The sequence below is a fragment of the Schistocerca cancellata genome, chromosome 7 (genome assembly GCF_023864275.1).
Source record: "Schistocerca cancellata isolate TAMUIC-IGC-003103 chromosome 7, iqSchCanc2.1, whole genome shotgun sequence".
Taxonomy (NCBI): Eukaryota; Metazoa; Arthropoda; class Insecta; order Orthoptera; family Acrididae; genus Schistocerca; species Schistocerca cancellata.
The window spans coordinates 183,363,556-183,382,526 of NC_064632.1; the positions used below are offsets into that span (position 1 = coordinate 183,363,556).

Below are 18,971 nucleotides of genomic sequence, written 5' to 3' on the forward strand. Positions count from 1 at the left end.
GGAGACCTTGATCGGCATGTTGGGAAGCATCCTCTCCAGCAGCTAGCTTGCGGTGATGGTGACCTACGTCGTCCTGCACCCGCATCTTCTTGTTTATCTTTGTCATCCCGGAGTTGGCGTCGGCTAAGCTCGGTCTGCTGTCTTCTGGCATGGGCGTCATTAAATATCCGCTGCCTTTCTTGACAATAGCGCACCACATATCCCAGTCGTCCACAGTGGAAACATACTGGTTGATTATCCTGGGTCCTCCAGACGTCAGTCTTCCTTGGTGCCCAAACAGGTTCCTCTTGCTGTATTGTAGGAACGTAACTCCGCCTGGGTCTCGACTGTTTCACCATTTTAAAGGGAAATTAAGGACGAGAGATTGGGTTCAATGTCTGTTCCATTCCCTCCCTTATGACCTCTTGAAGCATCTATATGTTAGCCAAACACATGGTGTCATCCCATTTGTTAAATTTGGCTTGCTGGAAGGATATCTCATCTGGTGGCAGACAGTTGCTGTCATCGTAACGTCTTCTTCTTCTTCTGTCTCCGATAGATTGTGATCTGTTGAATATGGCTCAAACTCGGATTTCTTGCCATGTACATGGTGGCTCTATCGTGGCCTGATGGGAGCAACTGTGTCATCGATAATGTGCGCTATCCCAAGTTCCAATTCTCAGCGCCTCCACCAGAATAATGTAACGTAGAAGGAGGTGTAGTTAGATGAGTAACATACACTAACTTCACTTAACAAAAGTTTATTCAGCACTTTCACATACAAGAATTCGGAGCCAGCTGCGTCTGGCCAGAACACATACAGTATATATACAGCTACAGAACATTCCAGTACAATGATTCTTGACATTTGTGGATACTTCTAGAATGTACTCGAACGGAATATAGAAATTAAAATTGTACAGTCCAGGTGAGTTTTGAACTCATGACCCTCCATGCAGCAGTTTAGTATCATAACCACTACACCACAGTGCTACTCAGCTTCTTTTGCGACCATGTATCCTCTCCTGTTATCAGACCTGATGATCTTAATCTTCTTTCCGTCCACCTTTCGACCATATTACAATATTCCTGAAAAAATGACGCTCACATGGTCTTTGGAACTAAGAAAATAAACATGAGTATATTGTGAATAATCATCAATAAACGTAAGAAAATAATGTCTCCCACTTATGGATTTGCACTCCATCGGGCCACATACATCTATATGGATTAACTGTAAGACATCTGTAGATTTACTTTTACTAGTCTTAAAAGGTAGTCTTGCTTGTTTTCCTTTTATGCAAATCTCACAAGGGTCCTTGGTTACATTATAATTCTGTATTCCCTTCACCATATCCCTCTTTAGACATTCTCTCTCTATTTAGGTGTCCAAGTTTGTGGTGCCATAAAAAAACCTTCCACTGAGTATACTGAATGACTAACATTTCTTTGTTTACTGTCAATGGTATCCAATTTAAAAATACCCCTTTCGTTTCTTGCTGTCGTTATAATTCACCATTTTCATTGATCACTCTTGCTCCATGCATGTCAAAAATGACAGTATTTCCCTTCTTGACAATTTTCCCTACAGACAGTAAGTTAGTCTCAACAATTTTTACATAATGAACATCATGTGCTGTAATCATATCGGGTTCACCATTTACACTTACATATAGGTCTGAAGCTTGCTGCCATCAACAGTAGATATTCCCATAGGAGTCTTATCTTTAACATCATAAAGAAGGAATTTGTCTTTAACAATATGCACAGATGCACCTAGTCTAAAATTCTTTCCAGTTGACAATTACCCACATCTCCAAAAGAATAAAAACATAAGAGTGCCTTACCTTTATTATTGGTCTCTCTCTGGGCTGTCAGCAACATACCTCTTTTGCTGCGTGTCTGACCTCGTGTTTACTTTTCCTCTGCACTGAGACGCAATATGCACCTTCTTCTGACATCTATAGCACCTCACTGATTTCTTCTTTTTGTTTTTTGAATAAAGAGCAGATGCAGTTTCTTTCTCCAATACATGACAGCTTAAAGTACTCTTTAGATCCTGTAGGATTTTCACTTTAACACAGTCACCCATGATCGGTATAGCTGAGCATTCCAGCCCCATAATCATAGGCGCATACCTTTCGGGCAGTCCCGCCAACAATAGTGCCCCTGTTCATTCGTCAGTGATCTCAAACCCAATGTTCCTCAGTCGGTTCAATGTGGCTATTATTTTGTTGACGTATTCGTCTACACTCTTGCATTTGTCCAGGTGAGTGGTAATTAACTCACGTAATAAACCTACTTTCCTTGTAAGACCTCCATCCTCAAGTGCATTTCGTAATTTCTCCCAGACTTCTTCCACCATCTCAGCTTTTTCAACATGAACATAATTCACTGGGTCAACTAGTAATATCAGCTTTGATTTTGCTTTCCTATCCTTACTTGAATAATTCTGATCAATGGATTTCATTGTCCCATCTACCACATCCCATAGGTCATCTAAACGTAAATATGCTTCTACTGCAAGTTTCCATGTTGCATAGTTTTCGTGACCCATAAGTCTTTCAGTCTGCGGAATTTGTACCGCACTCATTTTAATGGTAACTTTGATCTTTCTTGATGAAAATAATAACACCGAAGACTAATACAAAAAAGTTGCGTTCGTCTTGCAAGGATAACTCGTACTTCATGCAGTTGCACTACTTGTAGGGTGACCAGATGCAATTGATTAAAAAGGAGGACAAACCGCTTCAAAAAGGAGGACAATGGAAGAAAAAAAGAGGACGCATCAAACGGGTCAACTGCAGATGAGGATACCACCCGTCAGCTTTGGACAAGTCACGTGACTGCCGGGAATTACCGGTAAAACTAGTAGTTAATTGTTACTGATAGTCAGGTGGGGGTTAACTGAGCAATATATAAAAAAAAATTAAAAACATTGATTGTGGTGACTGTGTGGCTGTGGTGACTCTGTGGCGTCAATTGTTTTGTTATGTCAACAACACGGAATTGTTTACAAAGCAAAAAACGTAAGACCATTCACCTCCCTTCATTCGACGCACCGCTACCAACATGTACAATTCAAGCAGCACCTGACGACATGTAAACTGCACTTTAACCTTCCGAATACAAATAAATTGAATGACTATGAAACAATGAAATAAAACCAAGACAGTTAATCTGTTGAGTTATTTCTTACCTTTATTGGCCACTGAGATGTACGTTCCAGCTCCACATGTCTTACATTCTGCTTCAAATTCATTTCTCTCTCTCTTAAAGCCAGATGTTTGCGGGAAAGGACATCAGAAAATGTACACTTTCATTTAGGCATAGCCATATATTTTACGTAACTCACTCGGTTAAAAATTATACTCACAAATCACACGTGCGCTACAGGAAGCCAAGCCAATACAGAGGGAAGATAAGAAACAAAAATTATAAATAATCGATATTTGCATTCGCTTATAGGTAGATCAATGATAACATTGGCGATCTTGGTGCACCTACTAACACTGCCTTCGTGCGTGTTTATCACGAAGGCTGTGCCAGTAGTTAAAGTATTTAAGAAAAGAGCAAAAAAAAGGGGTGAATTGTAAATTTAACTGTATTACGCTCAACTTTGCAAAAAAGCCGGACACTGTAAAAATCCGCCCGGACCCCGGACAAAGAGCTAAAAAGGAGGACATGTCCGGATTAATCCGGACATCTGGTCACCCTAACTACTTGGAACGTTTCCAATACTTTCTCACTATTATATTATGTATATACTTATTCCAAATGCATCACTGGGCCCATAACCTGTTAGTCGACACAGATGAATAAGTAATAGTGAGTAAAACACATTTAGTGACAGTAACTATATTTGCACTTCCAGGTAAAATACGCTGAACACAACAACCAAGAAGCAATTAATTACATGCGTAAAACTCAGAGTGTACAGTAGCACCAGAGAGGTCTATTATATTCCTTATGATGCACGTGCCACCGTTTCACATGAAATATATTTTTCACACAATTCCAACAGTATCAACAGTTGCTTTAAGAGATTTGAGGGAATGCTAGGGCACCTAAATGAACAAAATCAAATCATATTTAAACAGATATCTTCCTCACATTACTGCTTCAAAGTTTCACATGAATAATTAATTAACCTTTAGTTTTCATGTAAAGGTTATAAAAGAAAAGTTGGTCAGTTGAATGTACAGATACCAAGTGTGGTTCATCATGTAACATCCTGTTACAACACCTCTTGTTGCCCTTTCATGGGGCTTAATGGAATCTTCCATGAGTGTGTTATCTCCAGAGTTTTTCTAGTTACATGGTCTGCATGATTACCTGATCCAAATGCATGCGACTTTGGCTCTGAGAATATCTGAAAGAACCCGTTTACCAGGAACATGTTCAGTCTCTAACTGATCTGAAGGCCAGTATACATGAACACATTGCTCAGATTCCACCACAGTTGCTCAGGAAACTGTTGATAATGTCATTTTATGGATGCAGCGTCTTGTTGACATCTCTGGCACTCATGCTGAACAAATTGTGAATGTGGTGGTTAAGAATAAACTCAAAATTATGCCGTTCTTACTTGTTTGACCTTTTCTGCCCACGTCACATTCCTGATTCATTACATGTGGAAACATTTCTGTACGCCTTCCTTACATTAACACTGCCAGGTTTGCACCTGGTGGCTAAAACTAGAACTAATTTTTATTCCTGTGTAAATCAGTTCCTCATTATTGCATTAGAAAATCTACCCTGTTTCCTCCCATACAGTAATTACAGCCCACACTGGACCTTTGTGAGTAGCTGCGCTTTAATTGTAACCAACCGGTATTATTAGTTCTACTCTTTGCTACTTGCATTTCAGTTCTGTAGCTTTTTGCTCTAAATCTGTGTTTCATAATGAGATGACCAAGTTTAGTAATGGTGTCTCTTAGTACATTCAAATAAGTCTACCATTTAATTTAGAATTTATGATTATGCCAAAGAGGAGATTAGAGTTTTACCTTGAATGTGAAAATTGAGTAAAAGTTCTAAGGTATAGATACAGAAGTGCCTAATATCATGTAGGACCCCCACGCAGAAGTGCCGCAATACAATGTGACATGGACTCAGCTAATGTCTGAAGTAGTGCTGGAGGGAATTGGCACTATGAATCCTGCAGGGCTGTCCATAAATCTGTTAGAGTATGAGGGGGTGGAGATCTCTTCTGAACAGCACCTTACATGGCATCCCAGATATGCTCAATAATGTCTGGGCAGTTTGGTGGCCAACGGAAGTGTTTAAACTCAGAAGACTGTTCCAGGAGCCACTCTGTATCAATTCTAGATATGTGGGGTGTTGCATTGTCCTGCTGGAATTGCTCAAGTCCATCAAAATGCTCAATGGACATGAATGTATCCAGGCCATCAGACAGGATGCTTATGTATGTGTCACTGACAGTCATATCTAGACGTATCAGGGGGTCCCATGTCACTCCAACTGCACATGCCCCACACCATCACAGAGCCTTCACCAGCTTGAATAGTCCTCTGCTGACATGCAGGGTCCATGGATTCATGAGGTTGTCTCCATACCTGCACATGTCCATCCACTCGATACAATTTGATACGAGAATCATCTGACCAGGCAACATGTTTCCAGCCATCAACAGTCTAATACTTGTGTTTATGGGCTCAGGTGAAGTGTAAAGCTTCATGTAGTGCAGTCATGAAGTGGGCCTTTGGCTCCGAAAGCCCGTATCGATGATGGTTCATTGAGTGGTTCGCACACTGACACTTGTTGATGGCCTAACATTGAAATCTGCAGCGATTTGCAGAAGGGTTGCACTTGTCATGTTGAACAATTCACTTTAGCTGTTGTAGGTCCCATTCTTGCATGATCTTTTTCTGGCCGTATTTACGTCGGAAATTTGATGTTTTACCGGATTCCTGATATTCACGATACACTCGAGAAATGGTTGTTTGTGAAAATCCCCACCTCTTCACTACCTTGGAGATGCTGTGTCCCATCACTCATGCATGGACTATAACACCACATTCAAACTCATTTAAATCTTGCTAACCTGCCATTGTACCAGCAGTAACCAATCTAACAACTGCACCAGACACTTGTCGTCTTATATAGACGTTGCTGATCACAGTGCTGTATTCTGCCCATGTACTTATCTCTGTATTTGAATATGCATTCCTATACCAGTTTCTTTTGGTGATTTAGTATATATATATATATATATATATAGTAGGTGTAATTTTATGATGAATTATTATTATTATTTAAGATTATTTCCTTCGCAATAGAACAATCCAAAACAAACAAATCTCTATTTTTTTCCAGGAAAACATGTTCAGATCCCGCAATCGTCTAGTAGCAAACCAATTTGTGGTATCGTTGGTATAATCCGTCTAATAGCAGGTCCTTACCTGATTGTAGTGACCCGGAAATGGAAAGTTGGTACTATCAATAACCAAGACATATGGCGTATTGATGAATGTGAAGTCATTCCATTTTCACGCACTCTTCTGCATTTGACTGAAAAACAGGTAAACAGACAAAATTTGCAGTTATCATAAAACTCTATAAATAGAGTTGACTATTTTTTCTTTAATAACACTAGAAAAAAAGATTAATAAGTCACAGTATTTGGTTGCTTTTTTCCAGATTTCACCATGTTTAGTCTTTTATTTGGCTTGTATGTTGGTGTTTTCTACTGGAGTGTTTAGTGATGTGGCAAATTGTTTCAGACAGCAGAGAATCAGCAATATGTCTCGATGGTGGATCATGTTCTCAAAACACCACATCTGTACTTCTCATACTCATACGACCTTACACACACACTCCAAAGGTTACACAACACAACACCAGAATTTCTTCAGGTAAGTTTTAATAATATGCGCACATATCTTTAAAAATGGCAAAATGAACTGAAACTTCAGGTTTCACCATCTACTTCAGTACCACATTTATTTAATTCATTAATTAAGATTAATAATGTGAAACTTTTTTTTTCTAGTTAAGATAGGTGTTACTTCCTACAACATACATTTTATGTAATCAACATATTGTAGTATTGACAGTCTTCCTTCCATGGTTGGGGCAGGGAAGGGTAATGACATGCTACACTGTATACCCTCCACCACACACTGTACAGTTTCATGCAGATTGAACTAGTACAGTATACTCATTTGGACTACTTTATTCCCTGTAAATTCTGCTAGAGTTCCTGACTTTGCTGTCAACTGACCCTAGTTCTCAGTAAATTTGAAAAATTATCCATTATGTATTCTGTAAGTATTATATTATGTATTTTCTTGCATATTTTTGTATTCTTCCCTTCAGATTTGTAAATGAGAGAAACGTCTGTCACTTCCCTTAAAAGTATCAAGAAAAGTTGTGTTAATAAAAATGAAACTCCTGCAAATATACTGAGTCTCCATTTATAATTTTGTGTCCTTTTTCCTAGACTTTCATTTCAACATTAATTTGAGTGTGATATGATTCATTTTACAACATTATGTATATCTTAGTTGCTCCTATTTGTTATTGTGCCAACTGTGAGTTTGTTGTTTGTTTAGCTTTAGACCTGGGTGGATATGTGAGAACTGGTTTAAATTTCTGCAGGACTGTGCTTTGTATACTTGGGGATCTTAATAGTGTTTCTCTCATTGTCTATCCATATGAAATTTCTTCTCATCCCACCTAGTAGTCTCCCTAGACTTGGGATTCTGGGTGACATTTCCAAAGTCTATTTCCTAAACCTCACCAGCCCTTTTGCTTCACCCCTCTTTCTTCTCTTTTCAACCCTTCTGCCAGGAGTAGGAGCCACTGGCTCTGAAAGCTTGCAGATTTAAATATCCCTGTCTGTGTGTTCTACTGCCACTGCTTGGTGAGTAGATTTTTTTATCTGTGTAGTTACATCACGTGGTATGATGTCTTATTTAGAGGTGGTGTGGGAATTAACCTCCTATTTACATTTGTTTATGACTTTATAAATAAGAAACCAATTTTCATGAAACAAAATCATTTTGTTCCATACAAGTTGTTATGCATTCCTAAAATTCCACTCAAACATGACCATTACCAATCAGTTTCTGCAAGTGATGTCTGCAACCGACTTTTGCAGATAATATGGATGAATGTCTCCCAGAACTTAATGAATTCACTCCTCCAGTTCATTAAGAGCGTTTGGTGTTATGCGATAAACTTCTTCATCCACCTCCAGAAGCAGAAGACGACACAGTATTTTAGGTCAGGACTCCTTGCTGGCTCTTCAAGGCAGCCCCTATATCCTAACCAGCATCCAGGAAACTGAGTGTGGAGCCACATGTGGATAGGCTTTGCAAAGTGAGATGGTGTCCCATCTTGCATAAAGATTAGGTAATTTTAATTGGGCCATTGGATACAATACTATGAACATGGACTTCAAGCAGGTACCATGCAATGTTTATTGTCCAGAATGAAATATCAATCCATAACTTCTGTGGATATCATGCCATGCCACACTGTGATGTTTGGGCGATTTTGCCTTTTTCTAACAACCATTTCTGGATCCTCTGTTGCCCAGTACTAACAGTTGTGCTGTTTGACAAACCCCCAACAGTTTTACCTGATGACAGGATGTTATCGAATATATTGGACAAGTCTTCATACGAAGCAAGCACCATCTTCCCTATATTCCAGTTGATGAACACAGTCTTCTCGCAATAATTTCTGGAAGTGGTATGATTTCCATGGACAAAAATTGAACTCATTCTTCAGAACAGTTGAAACTGTATGTCAGGTTAAACTGTGGTTATGTGATGCCTGTATTTGTGATTTCTGAGGAGTTGAGTGTACATTTCCTGAAGCATTTGTAAGTTTTCCTCCATTCTGGGTGTTACGGGGTGACTGCACCTCCTCAAATCTGATACAGAGGCTGTATCCATTAGCTTCAATTGTCAATTCTTTACAGGCGTTGCATTAAACAAGGCCTGAGATCCTTTAACATTTCACTGCCATGTGTATACTTGTACTATGGACTGCCTTAGTTGATACTGAAGTGCCAACTGAGCCCATTCCCACAGTGTTAGATGTTGTCATGCTTTCTGCCACTGATAGCTGCAGTGACATAAATAGGCAGTTATGTAATAAATTCTATCATTTTAAGCAACAAAAATTTTTGTTCCATGAAAACTGGTGAGGTATTAATAAAGCTATAAACAATTTTCAGTGTGGAGTTAATTCCCACCCATTTTGTCATTTTAAACACACAACATTGCAATATATTCTTTCTCTATTTTCACACTGTGTTGCCATTGTGTTTGTATTGTAGTGTGGTATTTTGAAGTGGGGGTCACATTTTGAATATATACGAGCATCAGTTAATGTGATTTTCTGCTGGTAAGTATCCGTCCTCTGAAAAACCACATAACTGCATGCCCATGAAAGTCCTTATTATCAGCAAAGTGAAGACATAAAGTTCAGAAATGTACCTGAATCATAGTATTATTGTTAGCGTGATGTGGTTTCAGTAACCAGTTGAGATGCATGCGTGGATTATTCCTTAAACAATGCCATGAGTGATTTCCTTTTCCAGTAATCTCCATTACAAGATTGTATACCATTTCCAACTTTGGCAACATAGACAAGACATTAAACTGTGTTCTGCACAGCTCCTATCCTGTGCTACATACAGCTTTTTCAGTTTTCCTCATCATTCATAATTGTATTGTTACATCAACCCTTTACTTCACCAAGCCAGCTCTCTGCATCTCGTGGTCTAGTGCCTAGCATTGCTCCCTCTGGATCACAGGGTTCTGGGTTCGATTCCTGACCGGGTTTGGGATTTTCTCCACCTGGGGACTAGGTGTTTGTGTTGTCCTCATCATTTCATCATCATTTATGGAAGTAGTGAGATTGGACTGAGTAAATATTGGGAATTTGTATGGGGGCTGATAACCACATAGTTAACACCCCACAAACCAATCATCATCACAATCATCCATGTTTTTCTCTCACATAAATCTCCTACTTCTCACTTCATCTGCTACTCACACTTTTTCAGCTACTTTGTAGAAGAGAATGTGTGTGTGTGTGTGTGTGTGTGTGTGTGTGTGTGTGTGTGTGTGTGTGTGTGTGTGTGTGTGTGGGGCGGGCGGGGTGGGGGGGGGGGGGGAGAGAAGAGAAGAGAGAATGGGAGGTGTAGTCTCAGCACTTCAAACAACACTTGTGCTGATGTTAAAAAAAATGCTCACTTTGTTAATCAAGTTCATGTGCTCACTTCCTCAGCATCCATAATAGAAATAGTAATTTAACAAGACTGTAATTCAATTAGTTTGTAACATAACTTTGTTAATTATGTTGCAGATGCCACTTCATGAGCGTGCTGATCCTAGGTTTGTCTGGAACAGCAACCTTTTACGAGAAATGGCAACACGTCAAGAACTACATCGCTTTTGCTTGCCAGTAGTTCATGGCTGTATCCTTTGACAGAAGTTATTTGATCCACAGTACCTTATGTAATTATACCTATGCAGTTCAAAATCTGCAATTTTAATGCAGATGCATTTAGTCTCAGGAAATGAGGAAATTCCTACCTACAATTCTTCACATGCCTCCCAAAGAGGTACTGCATTACACACCCAGACTACAAAATATTCTGATCCATCCTTATGCCATACCAAATCTCAGCCATTACCATGTAGGTGAGATCCATACGGAGTTCCCAGATGCAAGTCATGTCCTTTGCCCTGACATAGCACATCAGATTTCAGTCTTGTCACAGGCCTATCCTACCTCATCAGAGGCAGCTTTCATAACAACTCTGCTGTAATTTCTGCACATCCTTTCATGAGCATGACCAACAAACAGTTGTCCACGTGAAAGAAAGATCTGGTCAAGAATATAGTTGGCCACCCAGTGGCAAAACATATTTCTGTGGCTGCTTCACAACCTGTACCATTTGACTTTATCCCCCCACCATACCAGCTTCTCTGAATGGCATTAATGAGAATCATCCTTACAACACTTGTTTCCATCTCACAAGCCTGCTGGCCTAATCTCTGCTAGCCCTTGTCCTACACCCACCTCTACCCCTGTCCCCATCTCTCATTCATCTCCCTCCCTCCCCTCCCCCCAATCTCTCTCTCTCTCTCTCTCTCTCTCTCTCTCTCTCTCACACACACACACACACACACACACACACACACACACACACGTTCTTTGTTGTAACTCCCTCTCTGTACTACCCGCCCCCCCTCCTCTCTCTCTCTTCCTGCCCAGAGCAAACCTACTAGTGCCATATTCTTACCCCATATTCTTGCTGCTTTTTTCTCCCAGCCATCAGCCATCTTCCTTCAACCTTCCCCCCTCATTTCGATCCTTGCCCATTCCACTGGATAGAACCCCCATCCCAAGTCTGGCTGTAGTGTCAGTATAACAAAGTTGGATGGTGTGCATCATAGTCAGTGTTATTTAGGTGCTGTCAACCACATAATGATCCAGCTATACGGTGAGCTGTTACCTTTGACCTCTTCCATTATTTAAATCTCAAATAAATTTAAGTGTCTTGGTTTATAATATAATACATATTACTACTTGCATAACTTGTCTGTCTTTTGATGATTCAGTGTCACATGTTGGAGACTTCTTTTGATAGTTTCTATAGTATATGATTCATGTAGTTTAATGAAAATATAAAAGGCTCATCATCAATGACTTTCTTATCATTTATCTTTCAGAGGAGAATGATGAATACTTTCATATTCATTGACAAAATTACCATAGTTAAAAAATAGGAATTGGAAAAAAAAATGTTGTCTTGGGAGTAACAATGGCAAAGACATCCGAAGCCTGTATTAAAAAGAAAGAAAATCTGACTGGTCACTCCTGGTGCTACATTTTTGCTGATGGAGATATTCATCCATTTAATGAACCATTAGTGGTCCAATTTTGTCATCTTAATTGATTATTCTGTCACTGATAGTAGAACAACTTTGTAATCATAAATGAAGAGCACGCAAATAGTGGTTCTGCTGTAAAAAAAAAATCACACATCTGTGCCTTTCATTTATTAATAGTATGTACTGGACATAATTATTAACACTGTCATTTTCACTTGTTTTCCTAGAGAAAGAAGAATGTATTTGGGGGCAGGAGTGGGGGGGGGGGGGGGGGGGGCAGGGCAGCCAGTGACCTTGGTTGACCTCTCTAGAAGCCGAACTTTTATCTTCATAAGAATGAATGTTTAGCCGTCTGGCTACCTGTTTCTGACTATTTGTCTGCCTCCAACTTACCATTGGCTCTACACTGACAGCATTCACAAAGTTTTTCTCACCCACTAGCTTCTCTCATATATATGACACATATTGCTGTTTTGTTTTTTGATACTGAGTTCTCTGTTATGCATTGATTGAATAAGCATATTCCTGTGGCACTTTGCATATGGTTGTTTTTGTGGATCTCTACTGTAGTAACAATGTACTCAATTTGTCAACTGCTTTATATTTTCCAAAGTACTCGCTGGTTTGTGATTTTTCTGTAACTTATGTAACCAGGGTAATATTTTTAATGTGTCTTCAGATGACTCAGTGGCAAGTTAGGAGGGATTTTCATGTTTGTTGGGTTGCATCCTGTTTTATTATAGTGGAGCAGGATCATCTTAGAAAGTGGTGTCTGCACTTCCTCATTAGCATTCTGAACTGTATTTAACACAAATTGAAACAGCTGATCTAAGAAAAATAACTATAAAGTAAAATTGTAGCCTTCAAAGTTGTACTTCCTTTACCTTTTGTCAGTCATTTCCGTCAACCATTGTTCTCTGAATGGCAAACCATTTCTGTGGACCTTAGTGTCTCGCCGCAGTTGCTATCGTGCGGGGACACGGCTCTTCACACGTGGAGTTGATTTCCAAGGCAGTGTTGCAAATTTTGTTGAGACAGAACAGATAATTGAATATGGAGGTGACCGTAGTTCCTTTGTACAGGTATGTGAAAGTATTTATCTTTTATAGTGTATGAATGTACTGACTGTGATATGTGGTGTCAAGTTATTTAGATGCTAATGTATGTACAAATATTATCGAAAGATGAACATGGGTGAGTATTTTGCATTTACACATAAGTTTATTTATATTTATTTATTTATTTCATGTTCCACAGATCAAGGCACCAAGTAAATTGCAGGGATATGAAATGTGTCAAATGTACATATTTCAGATATAGCTTACATAAGTACGAGGCGTGCTTTTTAAGTAAGGTCCATTTTGAGCATAAGTACACAACGAAAGGTTACTTCAAAAAAGTAAATTTATTTTCAGAAAGTATATACTTCACTCTATTTTTCGACATAGCTGCCAAGTTTGTTGAAACACGTATCATACCTTTGAACCAATTTTAAAATACCCTCTTCATAAAAACTTGCCTACTGCTCCGATAACCAAGAGTTCACTGTTGTTTTCACGTCGTCATTGTAACGGTTGCCACTGAGGTGTGGTTTGAGGTGGAGGAACAGATGGTAATCGCTTGGCGCAAGATCTGGACTGTAGGGTGGGTGGTCTCAAACTTCCCAGCCAAAACTGTCCAATAAATCGCGGGTCTGACCTGCAGTGTGAGGTCTTGCATTGTCATGGAGAAGCACAATTCCCTTTGTCAGCACTCCGCGTCTTTTGTTTTGAATCGCCCTGCTTAGCTTTCTCAGTGTTTGGCAGTATGCTTCTGCATTGATAGTGGTTCAGAAGTCAACCAACAAAACACCATGCCTATCCCAAAACACCGACGCCATGATTTTGTGCTGGGACGGACTCTGTTTGGACTTCACCTTTACAGGCTAGTGTGTGTGTGTGTGTGTGTGTGTGTATGTGTGTGTGTGTGCGCGCGCGCGCATTTCATGCTCTGTTGCTTCAGTTCGGGTGTGATATGCGAAATCCATGTTTCGTCTCCAGTCATGATCTGACTCAAGAAGCTGTCACTTTCTTCGTGATAACAAGTCAAGAACTTCATCACACACTCAAATCTTTGGTTTTTGTGGTCCTCTGTTAGGAGTTTCGGGACCCAACAGGAGCACTTTTCCTAAACTTTAGGTGTTCGGAAATGATGTTGTAAAGCACTGATCTTGACACGTCAGGAAATTCCTGTGAGTGACCTGTTATTGTGAAGTGCCTGTTCTCACGAACTCTCGCTTCAACTGAAGCCACCAAATCGTCTGTAATCAAAGAAGGGCAACCGGAGTGGTCCTCATCATGGACGTTGTCATGGCCATCTTTGAATTCTCGTACCCATTTACACACTTTGCTTTCACTCATAACAGTATCACCATACACTTTGCAAATCTGTCAATGAATTTCTGCAGTAGACAGGTTCCTTGCTGATAAAAACCGTATCACTGAGCAAATCTCTCACATGGCAGGCGAGTTGATAGTCTTAAACATTTTGAAAGCACAGAACAGACCTGTACAGGTTAGCTACAGAGCTGAAACTGAGCACAGTTGTTCCCGAGGCATGCCGGTACATGACGCATGTGCTCGTTGCAATATGCGCGCGAACTACTAGTGTTTACAACAAAACGGACCTTACTTAAAAAACGTGCCTAGTACTATAAAGGTTACAATGTAAATAAGGTGTCAAATGAGGATCATATGTCCAATTAATAAAATATTGTGGTGCACTAATGCAGGATCAGATACAGGCTAATTTACATACATACAGTAAAAGATACAATGTAGATAAAATATCAACTAAAGAACCCATATATCCAATTAACAGAATATTGAGTTACACTTAAAAAGATCTGTAATATACAGAGGAAGCAGAAGTAAGCTAAATAGTATAATGAATACATACTTGAATACAGAAAACCAAATTATTATGAATCTCTGATAGTGAGATTAAAAGTATTTTTAAAACAATTGTGAATTTAGTGGTGGTTATTAATTTTCTCTCATCAGTTCACTGGCCATATAACAAGATTTATCTCTCTTTCAGGAGTTGGTTGAATTTTGTTAACTGTTTATGCAGACATTTGATATACGGTGGGAGTGCATTAATCAGGTTAATACTGGAGTAATACGCTCCTTTTTGCTCCAGATTTAGACTTTTCAATTCAGTGTGTCGACTATTTTTGGTTCTTGTGTTATAGTCATGATACTCACTGTTTTTATTTAGAGAGAAGTTTTTACAAAGTTCAACCAGGAAAAAATATCTGTGAGGAGGGGGGGAGTTAAGGATCCCCATCTTTCAAAACAATTTCCTATGTCTACAGTGGACACCACTCATTAATCGGATGACTTTTTTTGAGCAGTGAAATTTTTTTGCAGAGGCTGGTTCCCCCAGAATATCGTATAAGACATTGTTGAATGAAAGTAAGCAAAGTAGGAAGCCTTAACAGTACCCAATTCAGCCAAAGAAGCAATAATTCGTAGCATATATATTTCTGAGCTAAGTCTTTTTATAAAGATGAAGGATGTGGGTACATCAGTTACATTTGCTGTCTATGTATTCACCCAGAAATTTTGTATCCTCAACTTCTTGTGTTGATCTCTACACTGTGTGTTAATTTCTTAAAGATATCTTTTTGGCATGTGGAACATCATATAATGGATTTTATCTGCATTGAGTGAGAGACTATTTGCAGAAAACCAATTTAAAACTTCAGAGAAAACTTTATTTGTAGTTTGTTCAAGACTGTTGTCAGACAGTTCATCAACGAGAATTGATATATCATATGCAAAAAGAGTACAATTACTCATTGTATTGGAGTAAATAGGGAGAACATAAATGAAAAAAAGAAATAGTAGCGAACCTAAAATCAGGCCTTCTGGCTCAACACAACCTAAGGTACCCCACCCCGATGAGGAAGGTTCTCTGGAAGTGCGATTCAGCATTACCATCTGATTTTGGTCCTTTAGGTAGGACTGAATCCACAAACTAACGCTGTCACGTTGACCATAATATTCTGCCTTTTTAAAAAGAATTTTGTGGTTTACACAATTGAAGGCTTTCAAGAGATTACAAAGGATACGTACTAGAGACATTTATTTGTTAATTGCTTCCAAAACTTTGTCAAAGGAAAATATAGTTTGTACATTTCAAAAACCAGCACAAAACCCATATTGACTATTGTTGAGGATATTGTGGGAGTTGAGATGGTTGATGATCAATCTGTGCACAAGTTTTTCGAGAATTTTTGAAAAGATAGTTAAAAGTGAAATTGGATGATAGTGACACTGTTTTTGTCACCTTTTTTAAAGAGAGGTATTACTACAGCCAGTTTTAGTCTCCCAGGGACAATTCCTTCTTGCAATGATGCATTATCCATTGAATATGTTGCATAAGATTGAACTTCTATATTTTTAACAATATTTCAATATTTTATTAGAAATATTGTCCACACCAACAGACATTTTATTTTATAATGACTTGATTATACTTTCAGTATCATTTTATGTAAGCAGAGGTAAGGATATCTGTGGGGTTCTGTTGCAGATAGCTTTCTGTAGAAGAGCCATTGCTCCATCCATAGATCCTTTGCAGCCTGCCTTGTCTGCTATTGACAGAAAAAAATTTTTTTTCAATATTTCTGCAACTATTTCAGGTTTCTTTATAATATTGTCACTTTGTTTAATGTCTGTCTGTATCCTGTTCCCTGTTTTTCTGCCAGTTTATCTCTCTGTCGCATTTCAAATTGTTTTTATTTTGTTTTCTGATATCACAATTTCAGTTTTTATGCATGTACTCTTAGATTTATTTGTAACCCTCTGTAGACTGCTGCAGTAGAGTCTGTAGTGTTGCTGTTTCTTTTGGGTCATTACTAGTTTTGAAAGAACTATAACGCATCCTTTTTGTTCTGCAGGTTGTTTTTATTCCTGCAGTGAGCCACACGTTCATGTCAGTGGCTACATGGTTGTTTCTAATTATTTTTTTCTAGGAAAGCTAGCTTCAAAGTGAGACATAAATTCATTTAAAAATGTATTATCCTTTTTATTCTCATCCGTTTTACTGAAAACTGGACTCCAGTCTATCTCCTGGAGGCTGCATTTGAAATTTGTAAGGGATCGTAAAAGATTTCCAAGAATGGTCAGACATGTTGCACAGATTGACGTTGGTGACTGTAAGCAGTTGACCATCATGGTCAGAAAGGTCATTAACAATAGGACATGTATTGGTATTGTTGAGTCCTGACTCATCTACAAATATATTGTCAATCAGAGTTTGACAGTTATTGGTAATCCTAGTTGGAAAATCTCCTGTCATCAGGTTAAAAGACTCTACTAGGTGTTATAAATCTTCTTTACTGTTGCTCTCATTTAGAAAATTGTTATTAAAATTGTCTCCAGTTATTGAAGTCTTGAACTTTGAACACAGCTGGTTTAAGAGAGACTCTAGCTGCTACGGGAACACATTAATGTTCCCCGTAGAGGCTCTGTAAAGTGCTAACGCAACTGGCAGGTCATGTGTAGTAGGCCCCATTTCTATTCCAGATATTTCAATATCTTATTCTATACAGTGACACTTTAAATCTAATGCTCTGTAAGATATGTTATTTTTTACCTTAATTACACCACCACCTTTTTCCAATGTAGATCTGGATTAACATGTTGCTATACAATAACCACTCAACTGCAACATTTCAACATCTCTTGTATGATATTCACTAAAACATAATATATTAGCATCTTTTTCCTTGCACATCCTTTTGGAGAAAAGAAATGTCATTTGCTTTACTTGGTGAAAAACTGTCATTTGTTTTTATTGAAACTGCATACTTTCACCTAAAGAAGTATCTGAGGGAATTGAAATAACTGTTTCTTCTGCCTTGCTCATGTTACTTTTGTCGCTGTTGTCAGCAGGACATATCGGAAGCTGTTGTTTTATTTCTTGAAAGTTGATCTTTAATTATTTCATTGATGTGATCATACTCAAATAGTTTCCCTTCATAGTTCAAGTGCCTTCCATGTTTGGTGTACATGTTTCAATGCACCTTACTTATGTCTAGTACTTCGCATTGATCATATTCTGAACACAGTTTCTTTTTTGTAATGTTTGTCTTCTGAACTCCATTGTTTACACATGAGCTGTAAAGCAAATCATACTTTTAGCTACATAGTTCGATCCCATTATGCAAACGATAAATTGATGCAGGTGTGAAAGGTAGTTTCTTCTGATTTGCTTTCTAGAAACATACAGTTGAGAAAATTGTACAGCAGTTATAAGCACATTTGCTGATTGATATTCTAAAACCTACAAACTAACCAAATAGATGTGATGGTGGATTGAGCAACTGACTGCAGCACGTCCTTTCGTCAGTATTTCCATATGACGTCCAATGTTTTCAAGAGTTTGTATCCCCTCGCTACTCCCAGTACGGTCAGAATGATGCATTTCCTCAGTGTGATAACTCAACAATTTTTTTGTTCTTGAGAATGGGGCTGTAATTGTGTAACACAAGAGACACCACACAGAAAATAAACATTTAGGTGACTCAGTGTGTTGTTTTGTCTTTGGCCGTGTTCTTTCCCATGATAAATATCAGCTCTATCTTTAACTGTAGAAATTTGAAAGAACTGTGCCGACTCTACCTTAAACAATTTTTTTAAATTGGATGTAATGGTTTTATGCTAAATATAGCACAGTGTATCACAAGCATTATTTTTTGCTTTACGGAATACTTTTGGATTAAAAGTAGTGTAAATACTTTTCAATTAAAGGAAAAACTCATTGCAGAAATGTTGATTTGTTGCTAGACACATACAAACGTGCGTGCCTGTCGACAACTCGATGTGTCTGCTTTTCAGTGAGTGGTCTCCTTTAATCCACAAGTATTTAAACACTATTATTACTATTACTATTATTATTATTCTTTTTTTCTTTCTTTGTTTTCTCAGATGTTATGTCTAGTCAATTATTATTATTATTATTGACTTTTTTCCTCAGACTTAAGTCTGGTTAAAAATGGAACGTGACGCGGACCTCGGTCAAGCGTGACTTCCTTGTAACTGTATGGTATATGTTATATTG

At 38.5% G+C, this 18,971-nt stretch overlaps 1 protein-coding gene across 1 annotated transcript in view; it reads left to right on the forward strand.

The window, feature by feature from the left end:
• Positions 1-18,971, forward strand: part of LOC126092456 (phosphatidylinositol-3-phosphatase SAC1) — an 84,724-nt gene that overhangs the window by 7,094 nt on the left and 58,659 nt on the right. The window contains exons 3-6 of the mRNA XM_049908057.1: positions 6,319-6,524; positions 6,726-6,857; positions 10,327-10,438; positions 12,756-12,943. Coding sequence (XP_049764014.1) covers positions 6,319-6,524; positions 6,726-6,857; positions 10,327-10,438; positions 12,756-12,943 — 638 coding nt within the window. The remainder of the gene's footprint in view (positions 1-6,318; positions 6,525-6,725; positions 6,858-10,326; positions 10,439-12,755; positions 12,944-18,971) is intronic.